Raw genomic sequence first — 18,422 nt, forward strand, 5'->3', positions numbered from 1 at the left:
ATCTACAACTTGATTGGAGTCCACCTGTGGTAAATTAAATTGATTGGACATGATTTGGAAAGGCACACACCTGTCTATATAAGGTCTCACAGTTGACCGTGCATGTCAGAGCAAATATCAAGCCATGAAATCGAAGGAATTGTCCGCAGAGCCCCCGAGACAGGATTGTGTCAAGGCACAGATCTGGGGAAGGATACCAAAAAATGTCTACAGCATTGAAGGTCCCCAAGAACACAGTGATCCTCCGTTATTCTTAAATGGAAGAAGTTTGGAACCACCAAGACTCTTCATAGAGCTGGCAACCTGGCCAAACTGACCAATTGGCGGAGAAGGGCCTTTGTCAGGGAAGTGACCAAGAACCCGATTGTCACTCTGACAGAGCTCCAGAGTTCCTCTGTGGAGATAGGAGAACTTTCCAGAAAGACAACCATCTCTGCAGCACTCCACCAATCAGGCCTTTATGGTAGAATGGCCAGACGGAAGCCACTCCTCAGTAAAAGGAACATGGAGTTTGCCAAAAGGCACCTAAAGACTCTCAGACCATGAGAAACAAGATTCTCTGGTCTGATGAAATCAAGATTGAACTCTTTGGCCTGAATGCCAAGCTTTACATCTGGAGGAAACCTGGCACCATCCCTACGGTAAAGCATGGTGGTGGCAGCATCATGCTGTGCAGATGTTTTTTAGCGGGAGGGACTGGGTAACAAGTCAGGATCGAGGGGAAAATGAACGCAAAGTACAGAGAGATCCTTGATGAAAACCTGCTCCAGACGGCTTAGGACCTCAGACTGGGGCGAAGGTTTACCTTCCAACAGGACAATGACCCTAAGCACATAGCCAAGACAACGCAGGAGTGGTTTCGGGACAAGTCTCTGAATGTCCTTGAGTGGCCCAACCAGAGCCCGATGTAGAGACTTGAACCCGATGTAACATCTCTGGAGAGACCTGAAAAAAGCTGTGCAGCGACGCTCCCCATCCAACCTGACAGATCTTGAGAGGATCTGCAGAGAAGAATGGGAGAAACTCCCTAAATACAGGTGTGCCAAGCTTGTAGCGTCATACCCAAGAAGACTGGAGGGAGTTTGCTTCAACAAAGTACTGAGTAAAGGGTCTGAATACTTATGTAAATGTGATAATTCAATTTTTTTTAGCAAACATTTCTAACATGCTGTTTTTGCTTTGCAATTATGGGGTATTGTGTGTAGGGAGAAAAAATGTGAATCCATTTCAGAATAAGGCTGTAACGTAACAAATGTGGAAAAAATCAAGGGGTCTGAATACTTTCTGAATGCACGGTATGTGGGGCCCATGCTGGAATTGAACCCACTACCTTGGTTGTTGCTATAGCTAGCTCCATGCTCCAGTCAAATGAGCCTTTAACATTCTATTTTGTAAGCTTGCAAAACCCTGTCTGGAAGATGTTAAGAGTACAAGACTGTCCTATTTAAAGGTACATCCACACACAGTTTTTGGGAGCAGAATGGTTTGTACTGTGCATATACTGTAGATTGTACTGAACATTTGAGGAGTATTTCAGGGGCTATGTAAGAAGCTGTCACCCTTGTGTTAGCTACACTCTCTCCTGTGGTGCAGTGTGAGCACTGTTTGTACCTCCCTGAACCTGTCTGTGCCCAAGGCAAGCCAGGCATCCTCCTCAAGGCCATACTTTGGTACTATCTCAAGCAGTTTGTGGAATTATTTGATATTACTGTGGGTTTGTCCCACGGCCACACACACACAGACACACACGCACATTTGCAACAGTGCTCGTCTGTTTGGAGTATGTTTAAGTGCCCTCTCTGCCTCCTGCATGTATCTCCTGCCCACTGTATTCTAATTCCCCAATCCTCTTTGTGAAAGCGACGTGTGCCACTGACAGAAAACAGGGTTAAGCTGTACACAGAGAGATTCATAGAGCAGCACTCGACTGGACAAAAACACACTGAGTATCCCATTCTGCTTCTCCTCTATCCCTGCAGGCATTATCTTTTTTTCTTTCTATCCACCTCTCCCTCCCTCTATTAGTCTGGGCCATTTCTCTCTGCCATCTCACTCCTCCCATTACCACCACAATTTCCCTTCAGTCAGTGAGTATTAGTTCTCTCACAGGGGCAAGGGCAACGTTGGGACGGCAACGACTCCACGACGACAAGCCTCTCCGGCATCATTTCCACGACGACGCCATCTCGGCAGGTGCATTACCACGGTGACACCCTCTCCTGACACGCCTAGCGGACACTGTGGGTTGGTTTGCAGGTGCACCCTGAGCAGAGACGGGGGAGGGAGGGACATAACTACCTTCTCTCTCTCTCTCTCTCTCTCTCGCTCTCTCATATCTCTCTCTCATTTTTTGTATCTGACCTGGGATTCGAAAACAAAGTTGACGGTAAAGACAACACTGGAGCTATGAGACCAAGATAAGAATGTGTTGAACCAGAAAACGTGTTGTGTCTCTCACAAGTAGCTCTGTTTTTCAAACTCAGGTCCTCAGCTCCTTTGACTCGTCTGGTTGGTTGGCTGAGATCGTTCTAATTCGTTCTGTTCTGTGGGAATTGTTTTGAGCTGGTAGCCCGGTTCAGGGACACCCAGTCCCTACGTGACTTGAGTCCACTTGAGGGACGTCACCCACAGAAGGGTCAGAGGGCGACGGTGAGGTCACCGACCAGAGTGAGAGACTGGAGCAAGAGAGCTTGGCAATTGGAGCCAACATGGAGGGGTACGGTTACGAACACTTTGGGGTGGATGGAGAGCGGGCCAGCCACCAGATGGACTACCGGAGGATCGTAGGGGACACAGAGCTACCCCGTCCCAGCTCCAACCCCTCACCCCAAGACGCGGAGCACCTCTTCCGCCTCAGCCCCCATGGGCATGGGCATGGGCACGGGCATGAGACGGCCGCACAGCGATACAGCGCCACCCGCATCCAAGCTGGCTTTGGCCCCGAGAGGTGAGTCGGGCAAAGCAAGATTATGGTTAAAGATGTACTAGAGTATTACTTAGTGAAATAAACTGGCATCCATTTGAAAAGAACAACATATTAGTGAAGGGCCAGGCAAAGAAGATTTTTAGATACTTGCTGAAATGTAGAATAGTTTACTAGCGTAGCAACTCTGGAGCTGACTCATGTTGAAATGCAACCTGAGTTGGAGTTGCATCACAGGGGGTTGGTGGCACCTAATTGGGGAGGACGGGCTCATGGTATTGGCTTGAGCCAATGGTATCAATACTTATCAAACACATGGTTTTAATGTGTCTAATGCCATTCCATTTACTCCCTTCCAGCCATTATTATGAGCTGTCCTGCCCTCAGCACCTTCCTGTGAGTTTCACCCCGTTTTGCCCTCAGAACAGTCTCAATTGGTCGGGGCATGGACAAGGTGTGGAAAGCGTTCCAAAGGGAAGCTGGCCCATGTTGACTCCAATGCTTCCCACAGTCAAATTGGTTGGATGTCCTTTGTGTGGTGGACCATTCTTGATACACACTGGAAACTGTTGAGCATAAAATACCCAGCAGCATTGCACTTCTTGAGACACTCAAACCGGTGGCCTCGCACCTACTAGCATACCCTGTTCAAAGGTACTTAAATATTTTGTCTTGCCCATTCACAATGGCACACACACACAATCAATGTCTCAATGCTTAGAAATCCTTCTTTAACCTGTCTCCTCCCCTTCATCTACACTGATTGAAGTGGATGTAATAAGTGACATCAATAAGGGCTTTCACCTGGATTCACCTGGTCAGTCTATGTCATGGAAAGAGCAGGTGTTTCTAATTTGTTGTATATTCAGTGTATATTTGACTAGTGAGCATTCAAGCTGTAGCATTAGTTCCTCCCACTTCTTTTGACTACTTTTCATTACTCTGCTTTCACCATGGTTACAATATGTAAATACAGCCCATTGAGTAGTATCAGTTTACACTGCCACATAGCCCTGTGTTTAGCCTGGCTTGTAAATAACCTTGAAGTTAAATCTCCTTGTTAGCCCATAATGAAGCTCTAGGACGCCTGTGTCTTATATGGTTTATGGCGAGTCATTCTGAGGGTGGCCCCTAAACACATTGAAAAGCTATGATTCAGTGGCGTAATCTGATGCCAAAACAACAGAAACTGCCTCAAGGCTATTTTTGGAGTGGCAGGTCCCCCTTATGCCTTGCAGCTAGGGCAGCAGGTGGAGAGCTTAATGGGATCGGGTTTGAATCAATGCTTGAAAGAGCCACCGGGTGTGCATAGAGGAATCTCTGACCCATATTGTGGGTGACCCACATTTAAAGCAATGAACTCAAGCACAGACACAGTACCCGCCAGATCACCTTGGTACTTGTCAAGGCTGGGAAGGCCCTCTGTGTTTTGCTTAGTACTGGAAGAGGGGCTCCTGGTATAGTGCCACACAGGGAGTAGACCAAGGGACAATATACATCCCCATGATAAATGTACTTGGGGCGAATTCTGTTTTAATGCAGGGTGGATCACTAGTCACCATTACAAATGCATTTGGTTTTATTTGCTCTGAATATCTGTGTGTTGGTTGAGTGCACACAGCGACTGCAGTCCCACTCCATTTCATGCACAGGATCAAGGGTGCATGGGTTAGAATTCCCCACTCTCCAGAAAACGATGGTGACAAGGAAGAACAAAATTCAAATTTATCGCGACATTGCTTGCGTGATGGTAGGTTGCAATTGTTTGTCAGTGACTACCGTCAGCCACTGATGGTATTGACAGCAGTGAGCTGTCCGTCCTCCATTTTACAAAGGTGTGTGCTTGTGAGGGAGGTCTACTTCATCTGTCTGTGTATGTCTGTGTACGTGTGTGTGTGTGCTCCTCTTCCCAACCCTGAACCATCACAGACATGGGCGTTTTGTACGCAGTGCTTGTGGATTCACAGGTCAACATACAGCCAAGCCTAAATAATTCAGTCTGATTCTCTCAAATCCGTCAGCTTCAACGCCAATGGTCTATTGACTTTTGTGCTTTTATTATCTGAATGGTCTCGACAGATGATAAAGGAGGGGGCCATTCTCTCTTTCTGTTTTAGTCTGTTCTGTATTTGAAAGTGAAAGTCATAGGCCATGATATACAAGATCAGAAGGAGAAAATTAGGGTAAATTCCGTCAATGTGTAGCCTCATCTACTGTAAATGTGTAAAATGTGATCTAGGCTGTTTAAGCAGGTATGTAGCCTGGCTGGCTCTACTGGTCAGTTGAGGTCAATCTAGACTAGAAAATGCCACTGTCATCCGTATAATTGGTTACTAGTAACTGGTTGCATGTGACTTGTAAATATGACAGTGGTGCTGTTCAGTTAATACCTCCAAACGTTGCACCTCACTGAACCATCTGAGAATAGTGGATTTGTGGGTTTTGTCAAAATACAAAAGTCACTTTAGATTGATAAGTAGATAAGCATTATAAAAGTTGATTTCTACACATTTGAATGATTTATGATTCTTGATTGATCCAAAAACGGATGGTAGGAGGGCTGTTTATGTGGTTATATGTGGGTTATAAAATGATAATATATGGACATTGGCACTGCCAGAATATAGTGCCCATTTCCCTGTAGCCTAAATGCATGATTTTCTCCTCCAAAAGATGTATGGTCTGCACTCTGCATATTAGGTATATTACATAAATTACAAAGACATAATCTCACTAACCTGTAAAGTCTGTGATTGAGTTGGGATTTTACCCTCATGTTTTCGTATTCAATGAGCGCCCCACGTGGGAGGAGAGGGGATGTGACGCATCCATTTTCGACGCTTCTGCGAAAATATTCTTCTTCTTATTAACGCGGATACACTAACAGCGACAGGCAATCAAATTTGGACCAGCCTCGCATCATCACTTGAGTTTGTAGTAGGGGAATTAATTGTGGGTTGGTTACCTCCACAATAGAGAAAGCACACATTGCTTCCGCTCATTTTGGACTTGCTAGCTAGCTACAGCTGGAAAGTTCGCATTTCCGAACACCTTCAACGTGGTCAGCTTCAAGAGGTAGAAAACGGTCTGGAACTGATTTTTTTGTTTCACATTTTCTTAACGTAGCTAACATTAGGTAACTGTAAGTAAGACTAAGAACGTGGTGAGGTGGCTAATTGCATAGAATACAGAGCATCTCCAGTAATGAGTTGAAACATGTTAGTTAGCTTGCTAGCCGGCTACCGCTAGCTGACACATGCTCCTGCTGAATAACGCACTGATCATTTTGACCTGCGTGGCAAGAAATTAGATGGCTAATTTATAGTGCAGCTTTGGTGATAAAATACATTGCAAACGATATGTTAAATACATCATATGATGGATGGAAATCTATAAGTACTTAGGCTGCGGACAGTTTGCTAGATTCGTCATTAATCGTTAATATAGCCATGTTTTATTCTCCCTGCATGTATTTTGTGCTCAAGTTATTGTAACCATTGTTAGGTACTCAGCTGTACAGTAGCCAGATAACGGTTGTAAGTGCTAGCTAACTACTGTAGCTAGCTACGGTATTGACAGGCATTGCTCACAGTTGCCTTTCAGCAGCTATCCAGAACACTGTAGGTAGTCTGGATAAATATGTGCTTGAAGGAAACGTTTTTGCTGAACAGATCATTGTTTAACATGACTTATTAGCTCATAGTGTCGCTTGATGGCTGTTTTGTTTGCATGGACAGCCACCACAAGCAATAAAGATAAAGATGTGCTCTATTTTCCTGGTGTTTATCCAGTAAATTGTACTATATATATATATATCAAACATTAAAAAATGTAAAGCCACGTGTTTTATTTAACGTTAGTGCTGCTGCTATTTTTGGCATGTATATTTACACAACCGTGCATGAAAGGGTTAATTTCGTGAGGCTATATTTTGCCAGCATGCCCCCTCTAATAGAAAGGTTTCTTATAGATGTTAGTGTGTCATCCACATTTTGAAAACGTATTGTCGTTAGGGCGCAGCGATCTGGGTTTGTAAGTTCGGCTAGGTTTCAGTTTGACTATTTAGAAGTCATGATTTCAGGTTCGATAATAACAACACATAATGAAACTGTGAATAAAATGTCCATGATGGTAGTGGCTGCTTATCACTTAACCATTTATTTACATTATTTTACTTCAATACAATATTTCAGTTTGGTATATTACATTTGTTTTATTTGATGACTATTTCATTTCAAGTCATCTCATCTCTATAGAGCTGCTGTCTGACAAAATCACCATTTTAGTATTTCTTCAAAGGCATACTTTTTTGACTGCTGACTACCAACTGTCAATTTCAGGTAGAGATACTTTTGTGTATGTGGACACACCTTCAAATTAGTCGATTCGGCTATTTTATCCACACCCGTTGTTGAGAGGTGTATAAAATCGAGCACGCAGCCAAAGCAATCTCAATAGACAAACATTGGCAGTAGAATGGCCTTATTGAAGAGCTCGGTGACTTTCAACGTGGCACCTTCATAGGATGCCACCTTTCCAATAAGGCAGTTACATTTCTGCCTTGCTAGAGCTGCCCCGGTCATCTGTAAATGCTGTTATTGTGAAGTGGAAACGCCTGGGGGCAAAAACAGATCAGCCACGAAGTGGTAGGCCACACAAGAACACAAAGCAGGAGTGCTGAAGCGCATAATGTGTAAACATTCTGTCCTCGGTTGCAACACTCACTACCAAGTTCCAAACTACCTCTGGAAGCAATGTTAGCACAATAACTGTTTGTCTGGAGCTTCATGAAATGGGTTTCCATGGCCGAGTAGCCGCACACAAGCCCACGATCACCATGCTCAATGTCAAGCGTTGGCTGGAGTGGTGTTAAGCTTGCTGCCATTGGACTCTGGAATGATGAATCATGCTTCACCATCTGGCAGTCCGACGAATCTGGGTTTGGCGGATGCCAGTAGAACGCTACCTTCCTGAATGTATAGTGCCAACTGTTAAGTTTGGAGGATGAATAATGGTCTGGGGCTGTTTTTCATGAGTGGAGGCTGTTGTAGCAGCAATGTGTGCGTATTAATGCCCATGATTTTGGAATCAGGTGTCCACATACTTTTGGTTGTGTAGTGTACCTCGGGAAGCAACTGTTCTCCTTTCAAACGAGCATTCTTATCTCTTTAATGTAGCAAGCTAAAATAAACACAGATGGACAAGTAGGCATGCAATAGATTATGGTCGTTATAGGTAAATACCACGTTTTCCATGCTAAACTATGTAGAATATTGGCCTTTTGGAAACTACAACTCCCTACTACATCGAACAGTTCGGGCTTGATATCATTTGTCTCTAGAGAAACTGCGCAATATGCGCATTGATATCACAGAAGAAACCTGAACAAAATGCCTTGTTAAAAAAATGTAATAATACAATAACAACAAAACACCAGCGTTTCGAGTTAATCACTCAGCACTAATAGTCATTCACAGGCGCAAAGCGTCGTCACCTTTTAACCCTTCATCTATGGATGGCTAATTATATTTGAAAATGCATCGAATGCTACAATCTAATGCCTGCTTGTCATCCTTTTCATTTGACAGCATGGCTGATTACCTGATCAGTGGTGGTACGGGCTATGTCCCAGAAGACGGACTCTCCGCACAACAGCTTTTCTCCGTTGGAGACGGCCTCACCTACAAGTAAGTTCAGTTCAACCACAATACAAATGCCAAATAGAACCGTATTGTGCAAGTACGCTCTCGAACTGTCCAAACCTAAGCGCAAGCGATGATGGACGATATGCGGGCGGCGCTTTGTAATGATGGCCAACACGTTTTGAATCGCAGATCTGCTCAACAACAGTCTGTTGTCGCTGATGGTCAAACGGCAGAAGAGCTATGCTCTAAAGGCGACGGGTTGACTTACAAGTGAGTAAAACGGTTGACTTTTCAACCATTTTGACACTATATACACTATACTGTAAAAACCTATTGTCTCCAAACGATGAGTTCATATAGGGGAAGCAAATGATTGTCCCATTAAAAATAGATTTGAATCAATAAAGTAACTTGTTGATGAATTTGGCAGAAGTAAACAGCACATTCGCCACCAATTGTATTTTAATTTTTAGCTGGCTGAGAAAAACACTGATCTGTACAGATGAATGAGTAGGACAGGGGTGGTGGGGGTTGATTGCTTATTAACCTGATCTGTACAGATGAATGAGTAGGACAGGGGTGGTGGGGGTTGATTGCTTATTAACCTGATCTGTACAGATGAATGAGTTGGACAGGGGTGGTGGGGGTTGATTGCTTATTAACCTGATCTGTACAGATGAATGAGTAGGACAGGGGTGGTGGGGGTTGATTGCTTATTAACCTGATCTGTACAGATGAATGAGTAGGACAGGGGTGGTGGGGGTTGATTGCTTATTAACCTGATCTGTACAGATGAATGAGTAGGACAGGGGTGGTGGGGGTTGATTGCTTATTAACCTGATCTGTACAGATGAATGAGTAGGACAGGGGTGGTGGGGGTTGATTGCTTATTAACCTGATCTGTACAGATGAATGAGTAGGACAGGGGTGGTGGGGGTTGATTGCTTATTAACCTGATCTGTACAGATGAATGAGTTGGACAGGGGTGGTGGGGGTTGATTGCTTATTAACCTGATCTGTACAGATGAATGAGTAGGACAGGGGTGGTGGGGGTTGATTGCTTATTAACCTGATCTGTACAGATGAATGAGTAGGACAGGGGTGGTGGGGGTTGATTGCTTATTAACCTGATCTGTACAGATGAATGAGTAGGACAGGGGTGGTGGGGGTTGATTGCTTATTAACCTGATCTGTACAGATGAATGAGTAGGACAGGGGTGGTGGGGGTTGATTGCTTATTAACCTGATCTGTACAGATGAATGAGTAGGACAGGGGTGGTGGGGGTTGATTGCTTATTAACCTGATCTGTACAGATGAATGAGTAGGACAGGGGTGGTGGGGGTTGATTGCTTATTAACCTGATCTGTACAGATGAATGAGTAGGACAGGGGTGGTGGGGGTTGATTGCTTATTAACCTGATCTGTACAGATGAATGAGTTGGACAGGGGTGGTGGGGGTTGATTGCTTATTAACCTGATCTGTACAGATGAATGAGTAGGACAGGGGTGGTGGGGGTTGATTGCTTATTAACCTGATCTGTACAGATGAATGAGTAGGACAGGGGTGGTGGGGGTTGATTGCTTATTAACCTGATCTGTACAGATGAATGAGTAGGACAGGGGTGGTGGGGGTTGATTGCTTATTAACCTGATCTGTACAGATGAATGAGTAGGACAGGGGTGGTGGGGGTTGATTGCTTATTAACCTGATCTGTACAGATGAATGAGTAGGACAGGGGTGGTGGGGGTGGATTGTTTATTAACCTGATCTGTACAGATGAATGAGTAGGACAGGGGTGGTGGGGGTTGATTGCTTATTAACCTGATCTGTACAGATTAATGAGTAGGACAGGGGTGGTGGGGGTTGATTGCTTATTAACCTGATCTGTACAGATGAATGAGTAGGACGGGTGGTGGGGGATGATTGCTTATTAACCTGATCTGTACAGATGAATGAGTAGGACAGGGGTGGTGGGGGTTGATTGCTTATTAACCTGATCTGTACCATAGGATGATATTTGCTTCCGGTAATGATATGACTGCATCTTTAACTGCTCTGAAGAATCATAGTGCATGAACTGCTATTTGATTCTTTGAGACATTCAATCACTATCTAATCTATCTAGTAATGACATCTGACTGCACTCATATCCTAAGGCCCTTTATCTGCTCATTTCATATTCACTTGTTTTTACTTTCACTGAATAACCCTCAATCCACTTTCACTCTGTTTAAAACTAACTTGATTTCAACAAACGAAGCATTGGGCTGCCCCAATATGACAGACGGTCATTGCATTGGTATGTTGCCACAGCAAGCTACTTCACTAATTTCACCCCTGTGCCCAAGACTGTTGCCCAAAACTCTGTGCAGCGTTTTGCTTCTTGGACATACCTCTGGCTAGAGGACTTGACAAAAATGACTATCTGCTATAAAATGCTTCCAACACCTACTTAAAGGTAACATTAAAGGTTAAAATAGAGTAACATTCACGTCCTTGTGTTGATGTTGTAGCCTATGTCTTCTGACTATATGTGGCTCCGTCCCAAATGGTACCCTGTCCCCTACAAAGTGCATTACTTTTGACTATAGGGAATAGGGTGCCATTTAGTACGGAACCTATGTTACAGATTAAATGGATACCGTAGGGCCTCCCAAGTGGTGCAGCAGTGCTCTGTCGAGCCGGGCGCTTGCAAGCTGACACGGTAGCCAGTTGGACGGTCTTTCCTCCGACTCATTGGTGCAGCTGGCTTCCGGGTTAAGCGAGCAGTGTGTCAAGAAGCAGTGCGGCTTGGCTGGGTTGTGTTTCAGAGGACGCATGGCTCTTGACCTTCGCCTAAACAGAGTCCGTAGGGGAGTTGGGGAATTGTACAAGACTGTAACTGCCAATGAAATATCATGAAATTGAGGGGGGGGGGGAGCGGGTAAAACTTTCAAAAAATCTATATATATTCATTCTAAACCGATTATGTGGCGTTTGTGAGAAAAACAATATTTATACAACAAGCAGGTACAACTCAACCATTTTGTTTCTTACAGTTTAACACTAATTGCTGCTGTAAGTTGCTCTGGATAAGAGCGTCTGCTAAATGACTAAATGTTATGGTTCAGACTTAACTACATCCACACAATAAGTGTATTCACTATTTACATTACACATTTGAATGGAGAGTTAGTCCCAGTTCACAGGGGTTAATTGATTAGGCAGTGTGTGTGATACCGGCGCGTCCCTCCACTCCTTAATGAAGCACGTCCTGCTTAAATTCAAGGCAGAGCACATGACTAGCCCGAGGTACTGTCATGTGAGCGTCTCGGGGGACGACATCAGAGGACGTGAGGATGCCCTCCTTTTCACCACATCTGGGCCCGTATTACCTGTATCATACAGCTGTGTCTCCACCATGGCAACCACAGACAACTGCCTCACAAACATGGCAACCACAGACAACTGCCTCACAAACATGGCAACCCAGGGCGGTAGCGACAGTGGCTCATTCTCAATTCATCTTTCCCTATCTCCTCGGCTCCTTTTTAACCCTATTAAAGGAGAGGGTCTAAAGTCACTCCCCTCTGACTTTCTTCTCCAATGTATTTTGAGAGGGAGAGGGGATGCAAGGAGTCGAAGGCATAAATTGAGAAAGCCAGATGTATTCTCACTGGCTCTAAGGCCTACTGGCTTTGAGGTGTTTGCTTACCTGTTGTTGCAGCTGTAATCCGGCAGGCTTACTGTCCACACAAACACGCTGGAGCTGAATATACGCTCCCTTATGAAAGTGTTCGCCAGGGTGAGCTGAGATGTTCTGTCAGGGTCTCAAGACCATTTCACCAAGCTGGATCAGGGTGAGCTGAGATGTTCTGTCAGGGTCTCAAGACCATTTCACCAAGCTGGATCAGGGTGAGTTGAGATGCTCTGTCAGGGTCTCAAGACCATTTCACCAAGCTGGATCAGGGTGAGCTGAGATGCCCTGTCAGGGTCTCAAGACCATTTCACCAAGCTGGTTCAGGGTGAGCTGAGATGCTCTGTCAGGGTCTCAAGACCATTTCACCAAGCTGGATCAATATTCTTTCAGCAACTCAACATTTTCTAGTACAGCAGACGATTCTGCTGCATGTTATTATCATATATTACCCCTGTCATAAAAAATTTGTCAATGCAGTCATTTTCTGTCAGGCTTCATGGGATGATTCCATGATGATGTCTTATGATCACAGCCACCTAATCATCCTCGGCTTCTAATTAGCCCCATTCAAACCCCTCATCTCTCCAACGCAATTCTCCCCCGGGACATTGGTGTAGAAGACAATGTATTCTCAATCCACTTACGTGGCAAAGGGACGAGAAATGAAAAGATTACAATCGTGACATAATTCTACATGTGTAGTGCACTGCCGTTGCAGAAGTGTAGAACCACGTTATGAAGTAGTGCTATCCAGGCTTGTGTCAAATTGTCTGCATGAAATGAAGATAAATCAAGTCACACCCAGCATTACTAGGGCCCGAAGCGGTTTTAATAACAGAACTGTCAGGCAATAGATATTTAAACATTAATAGTATGCAAGACTAGACAGGTAAGTGCACTCTAAATCAGACCTACCCACTTTCTCTACTTAGTGGTTGAATGGTCATATCCGTTTGGCTCATGCTGGTTAGGGGTTGGCCTGACTAGTGAGAGCTGATCCAGAACCAGTGGAGGTTTGTGGCTTCCTTAAATACTGGCAGATGTTTTCCCCTCTGCCTCCCTGTCCCAGACTGTGTTGATGTTTGTGAGGTGTCTGGCGGTTGCAGCCGGACCCCTCCCTGTCCCGTTTGGTAGACATATTTTAGGCCCCATCTTTTCACCCACACAGGCGGAGGAGAGAGAGGAATGGTCTGACGGATGATAAAGGCCAGGGGGCCATTTTCTCTCTCTCTCTCTCTCGCTCGCTCCTCCCGTTCTATCTGATTTAGAGCCCATTCTCTCCTGCTCTCCTCCCTCTTATTCTGGTTTTCACTTTTTCCCCCCATCTCTCTCTCTCAGACAAAGATTCACTTATTCGTCTCTCCCTCTCTGTCCAGTCTGTCTGTTTTCACACCCATCTGCCAAACCACCAGATCCACCTATCTGTGAAAAACACATCATCCTTATTTTTCCCTCTGTCTCATGCTCTCTACCGCTTTCTCTCTGCCTGCCATTGTGTTCATACAGTCTAAGAAATGAAGTTGAACCCCAGATGCTTTTGTCAAGCACTGGACTAACAGGGTGAGACAGTGTTTCTCTTTAGACTAGAGTACAAGGCAAAGGGAAGGGGCAGCTTGATCAGCGATCACTAGAGGGCGAACTTATGAACGTACAATTTTTGGGATCAAGACATTTTCTATTAGTTCTTAACACAAACTCACTTGTAGTTTAGTTTATTCAAATGTATACAACAGGCAACTTTCGGGTGAGACTCCTCAACCATTGCGAGAACTAGTTTTCCCTATATCGTTACCAGGCTCGGTCGAAGTGGCAGTTCTAGGGGCTAATTTGCACATATTCCCCTTTTGGCTTTCAACACTTCCTGCTTTGGACCCAACTCCAACATGGTGGAGGTACTTGTAAACGTTGAAATTGGGTGGGGTGAGGTTGAGGGGTTTATAATAGGCCACTTCTGACCCACTGTCACCAGTTGGCTGGCAGTTGCATTGCACTGTACTATGAATCTTGTAGTCCTCTTGTCTTAAGCCATCTTTCTTTAGTCATGACAACCTGTGAACCTTGACCCCTGACCTTTTGCTCTGTCTGTCTTTCAGCGACTTCCTGATTCTGCCGGGCTTCATTGATTTTACCTCAGACGATGTGGTGAGTAGTCCTCTCTTCTCAGACTGTCAAGACCTTCCAGAAAGCTAAGACAATTCAATATAGGTTTTGAGCTACAGACTACCCTTCGACCTAGCTTCAGCCTACTGTTCTGTTCATGGGCTCAATTCCACTTTGTTCTGAGACCCTCTTCCCTAGCCCATTCCTCTTAAGTGTTCAGAGTGATGGGGTAGAGTAATGGGATAGAGTAATGGGTAGGTACAAGCCATACGATGAAGGCTGCTCTTAGGCTGTTGAACTGGTTAGTGTCCTCCAGTTTTACATTTTTTTCTTCATATAACCTTTATATAACTAGGCAAGTCAGTTAAGAACAAATTCTTATTTACAATGATGGCCTACCTGGGAACAGTGGGTTAACTGCCTTGTTCAGGGGCAGAACTACTAAATATTTTTTTTTTAAACGACACATTTTTACCTTGTCAGCTCAGGGATTCGATCCAGCAACCTTTCGGTTACTGGCCCAACGCTCTAACCACAAGGCTACCTGCTGGTTACTGGCCCTACACTCTAACCACTAGGCTGCCTGCTGGTTACTGGCCCAACGCTCTAACCACAAGGCTACCTGCTGGTTACTGGCCCTACACTCTAACCACTAGGCTGCCTGCTGGTTACTGGCCCTACACTCTAACCACTAGGCTGCCTGCTGGTTACTGGCCCAACGCTCTAACCACAAGGCTACCTGCTGGTTACTGGCCCAATGCTCTAACCACTAGGCTGCCTGCTGGTTACTGGCCCAAAAGCTCTAACCACTAGGCTACCTGCTGGTTACTGGCCCTACACTCTAACCACTAGGCTGCCTGCTGGTTACTGGCCCAACGCTCTAACCACAAGGCTACCTGCTGGTTACTGGCCCAATGCTCTAACCACTAGGCTACCTGCTGGTTACTGGCCCAACGCTCTATCCACTAGGCTACCTGCTGGTTACTGGCCCAACGTTCTAACCACTAGGCTACTTGCCGCCCCTACGCTCTAACCACTAGGCTACCTGCCGCCCCTACGCTCTAACCACTAGGCTACCTGCCGCTCCAGACTGGTCCTTCCAGATCTCTGAAAACTACAGGGATAATGACTATGGGTGCACCAAGTGGGAGCAGTATTGCTTCCTACACATTCCTTATTATTTCAGCAGACACTCCTTGCCAGAGCCACTTTTGAAACCAAAGCCTCTTTACAGTATGCTGTGTCCACACAGATGCACAAACAACCCTCTGCATTCAAAGCCAAAACCTCATTCTGTAATTGCAGCTTTTCCAAAAATAATTATTCGCTCTCCGCTTCCTTCGTCATCCCTAACCTCCTAGCCACCCTATTTTTACCAAGATGGCCTCCCACGTCTGGTCTCTCTGTCTTTCTGTCTCTCTCTGTTTACGGTTGTGCCTGGTTGTTTGGTTGCTCACTCTTCTCTCAGGGGATGATGTGAGCGTTAATCTCAGGCTTTATGTGAAATCCCCCTGCCCTTCTTTCTCGTCCATCAGGAGTTTTTAATCTAATTGATATCTCTAATCTCCTTTTTTGTCCAGACTAGAACACAGCTCTTGTTGCTGTGGAAGGTGCCTGTCTGCGTTGTTGCCGTGGCGTTGTGGGTAGTCTCCGTAGGGTTGTAACCTGGTCTATTTTCTTGACGGTGGAGTCAGTCTCTGGTAACTTGGACAAGCCTGTGTTTGTCTGTCTCAACTGTGAATAGTTCATGCAATAATATTTGTTTAGACTAGTTTAAAATAGACCCCCCCCACCCTCTTCCACACAGGGATGTTTTATAAGTGTGAGGTGGGCTTCTGTCTGGTGTTTTAATGGGGAAATAATTGCTGGTCACACCATGTGCAGATGGGGTCTCTCAATTTTAAAGGTTAGTAGAATTTGGCAGGGTGGTGCAGTTGAGCTAACAAAATGGCTGCCAGTGTCCAGCCTTTTTCTTCACCCCCCCATTTCAGAAACACAATAGTTGGTATGGTAGTTTACATTTGCCAAAAATGAGGGAGGACAGCTCTTGATGTCATAAAATGCACACTCTGGTTTTCTCATGGTTTTCTCATGCCATGTTTTCCCTCCCAGCTGAGAAGACTGTGGAAGTGGCCGTGATTGTTTTATTTTAGAAAAGAGAACTTTCCCAGTGTGTTGGCAGATAGTTTCTAACAAGGTCACGGCCTGATTGTGCAAAAACGTCTCCAGAAAGACTTGGGTCCCCTCAGTCACATGCATCAGTTTAGTCAAAGCAACATCGGTCTTGTCTCTCTGATGACAGGTTTGTACATTTATTTATTATTTTTTTTTAAAACATTTATTTAACTAGGCAAGTTAGTTAAGAACAAATTCTTATTTACAGTGACGACCTAGCCCGGATGATGCTGGGCCAATTGTGCGCTGTCCTATGGGACTCCCAATCACGGTCGGATGTGATGCAGCCTGGATTCGAACCAGGGACTGCAGTAATGCCTCTTGCACTGAGATGCAGTGCCTTACACCGCTGCGTCACTCAGGAGCCCAGATAATTTACATTTAGGCCAGATGGCGATGTCTGCTTTCCAGTTGCATGTTCTTTACTTTCTGTTGCAACTCTTGTCTGAGACTTTGAGACTCATCGTCCTGTCAGCCATTGAAAGCATGCTTGAGAAACGTGACCAAAAGCTGCCATTTTCCTTAGGCCAATCCACATAGGACAAACTTTCTTGTTGGAGCATGTCTGCCCCCTAGTGGACAACTGAGAAAGCAACCTTTACCATTACAAGCAATGATGGTCACCACCCGCCAACCTCTGTTTTACTCTACTGCTACTCTCTGTTCAACATATATGCATAGTCACTTTAACCATGTCTACATATACATACTACCTCAATCAGCCTGACTAATCGATGTCTGTATGTAGCCTCGCTACTTTTATAGCCTCACTACTGTATATAGCCTGTCTTTTTACTGTTTTATTTATTTACCTACCTATTGTTCACCTAATACCTTTTTTGCACTATTGGTTAGAGCTTGTAAGTAAGCATTTCACTGTAAGGTCTACCTACACCTGTTGTATTCAGCACACGTGACAAATAAACTTTGATTTGATTTAATATTATCTAGTGTGCAGAGTGACTGATTTCCTAAACATGTTGTGGGTTATTCAGCCAAGATGTCCTCCTTACTTTCTCCACCAGGACCTGACCTCTGCCCTGACCAGGAAGATCACCCTGAAGACGCCTCTCATCTCCTCCCCCATGGACACAGTCACAGAGTCATCGATGGCCATCGCCATGGCGGTGAGACCTTGCAGCCTGACATGCGAGCCAGTAAAAAATATATATATGTGTGTCCTCTATGCTAGAAATTACTGTGCGCTTTCCACATCTGCCCCAATCGAAGTGTTTTGTGTTGCTGGGGGGAAACGTACCATAAACAGTATTCCGTCTCCCAAAAGGGTTTTGTGTTGCTGGGGGGAACATACCATAAACAGTATTCCGTCTCCCAAAAGTGTTTTGTGTTGCTGGGGGGAAACGTACCATAAACAGTATTCCTTCTCCCAAAAGGGTTTTGTGTTGCTGGGGGGAAACGTACCATAAACAGTATTCCGGCTCCCAAAAGGGTTTTGTGTTGCTGGGGGGAAACGTACCATAAACAGTATTCCTTCTCCCAAAAGGGTTTTGTGTTGCTGGGGGGAAACGTACCATAAACAGTATTCCTTCTCCCAAAAGGGTTTTGTGTTGCTGGGGGGAAACGTACCATAAACAGTATTCCTTCTCCCAAAAGGGTTTTGTGTTGCTGGGGGGAAACGTACCATAAACAGTATTCCTTCTCCCAAAAGGGTTTTGTGTTGCTGGGGGGAAACGTACCATAAACAGTATTCCGTCTCCCAAAAGGGTTTTGTGTTGCTGGGGGGAAACGTACCATAAACAGTATTCCTTCTCCCAAAAGGGTTTTGTGTTGCTGGGGGGAAACGTACCATAAACAGTATTCCGGCTCCCAAAAGTGTTTTGTGTTGCTGGGGGAAACGTACCATAAACAGTATTCCTTCTCCCAAAAGGGTTTTGTGT

General features: G+C 45.0%; 1 protein-coding gene across 6 annotated transcripts in view; it reads left to right on the forward strand.

Annotated features, from left to right (window-relative positions):
• Nucleotides 1–1,904: 1,904 nt before the first annotated feature.
• The window catches only part of impdh1b (inosine monophosphate dehydrogenase 1b), a 33,231-nt gene continuing 16,713 nt past the window's right edge, over nt 1,905–18,422 (forward strand). The window contains exons 1-5 of one of the 6 annotated variants that reach the window (XM_021564016.3): nt 2,064–2,947; nt 8,512–8,610; nt 8,758–8,838; nt 14,343–14,391; nt 17,550–17,651. In XM_021564016.3, coding sequence (XP_021419691.2) covers nt 2,709–2,947; nt 8,512–8,610; nt 8,758–8,838; nt 14,343–14,391; nt 17,550–17,651 — 570 coding nt within the window. In that variant the 5' untranslated portion in view covers nt 2,064–2,708. Of the gene's footprint in view, nt 2,948–5,691; nt 6,009–8,511; nt 8,611–8,757; nt 8,839–14,342; nt 14,392–17,549; nt 17,652–18,422 lie in introns of those variants that run through there. The other 5 variants (XM_021564019.3, XM_021564020.3, XM_021564017.3 and 2 more) reach the window with 5 other exon arrangements.

This window comes from Oncorhynchus mykiss, chromosome 15 (genome assembly GCF_057628025.1).
Source record: "Oncorhynchus mykiss isolate SJ-2025 chromosome 15, ASM5762802v1, whole genome shotgun sequence".
In the NCBI taxonomy this organism is placed as follows: domain Eukaryota; kingdom Metazoa; phylum Chordata; class Actinopteri; order Salmoniformes; family Salmonidae; genus Oncorhynchus; species Oncorhynchus mykiss.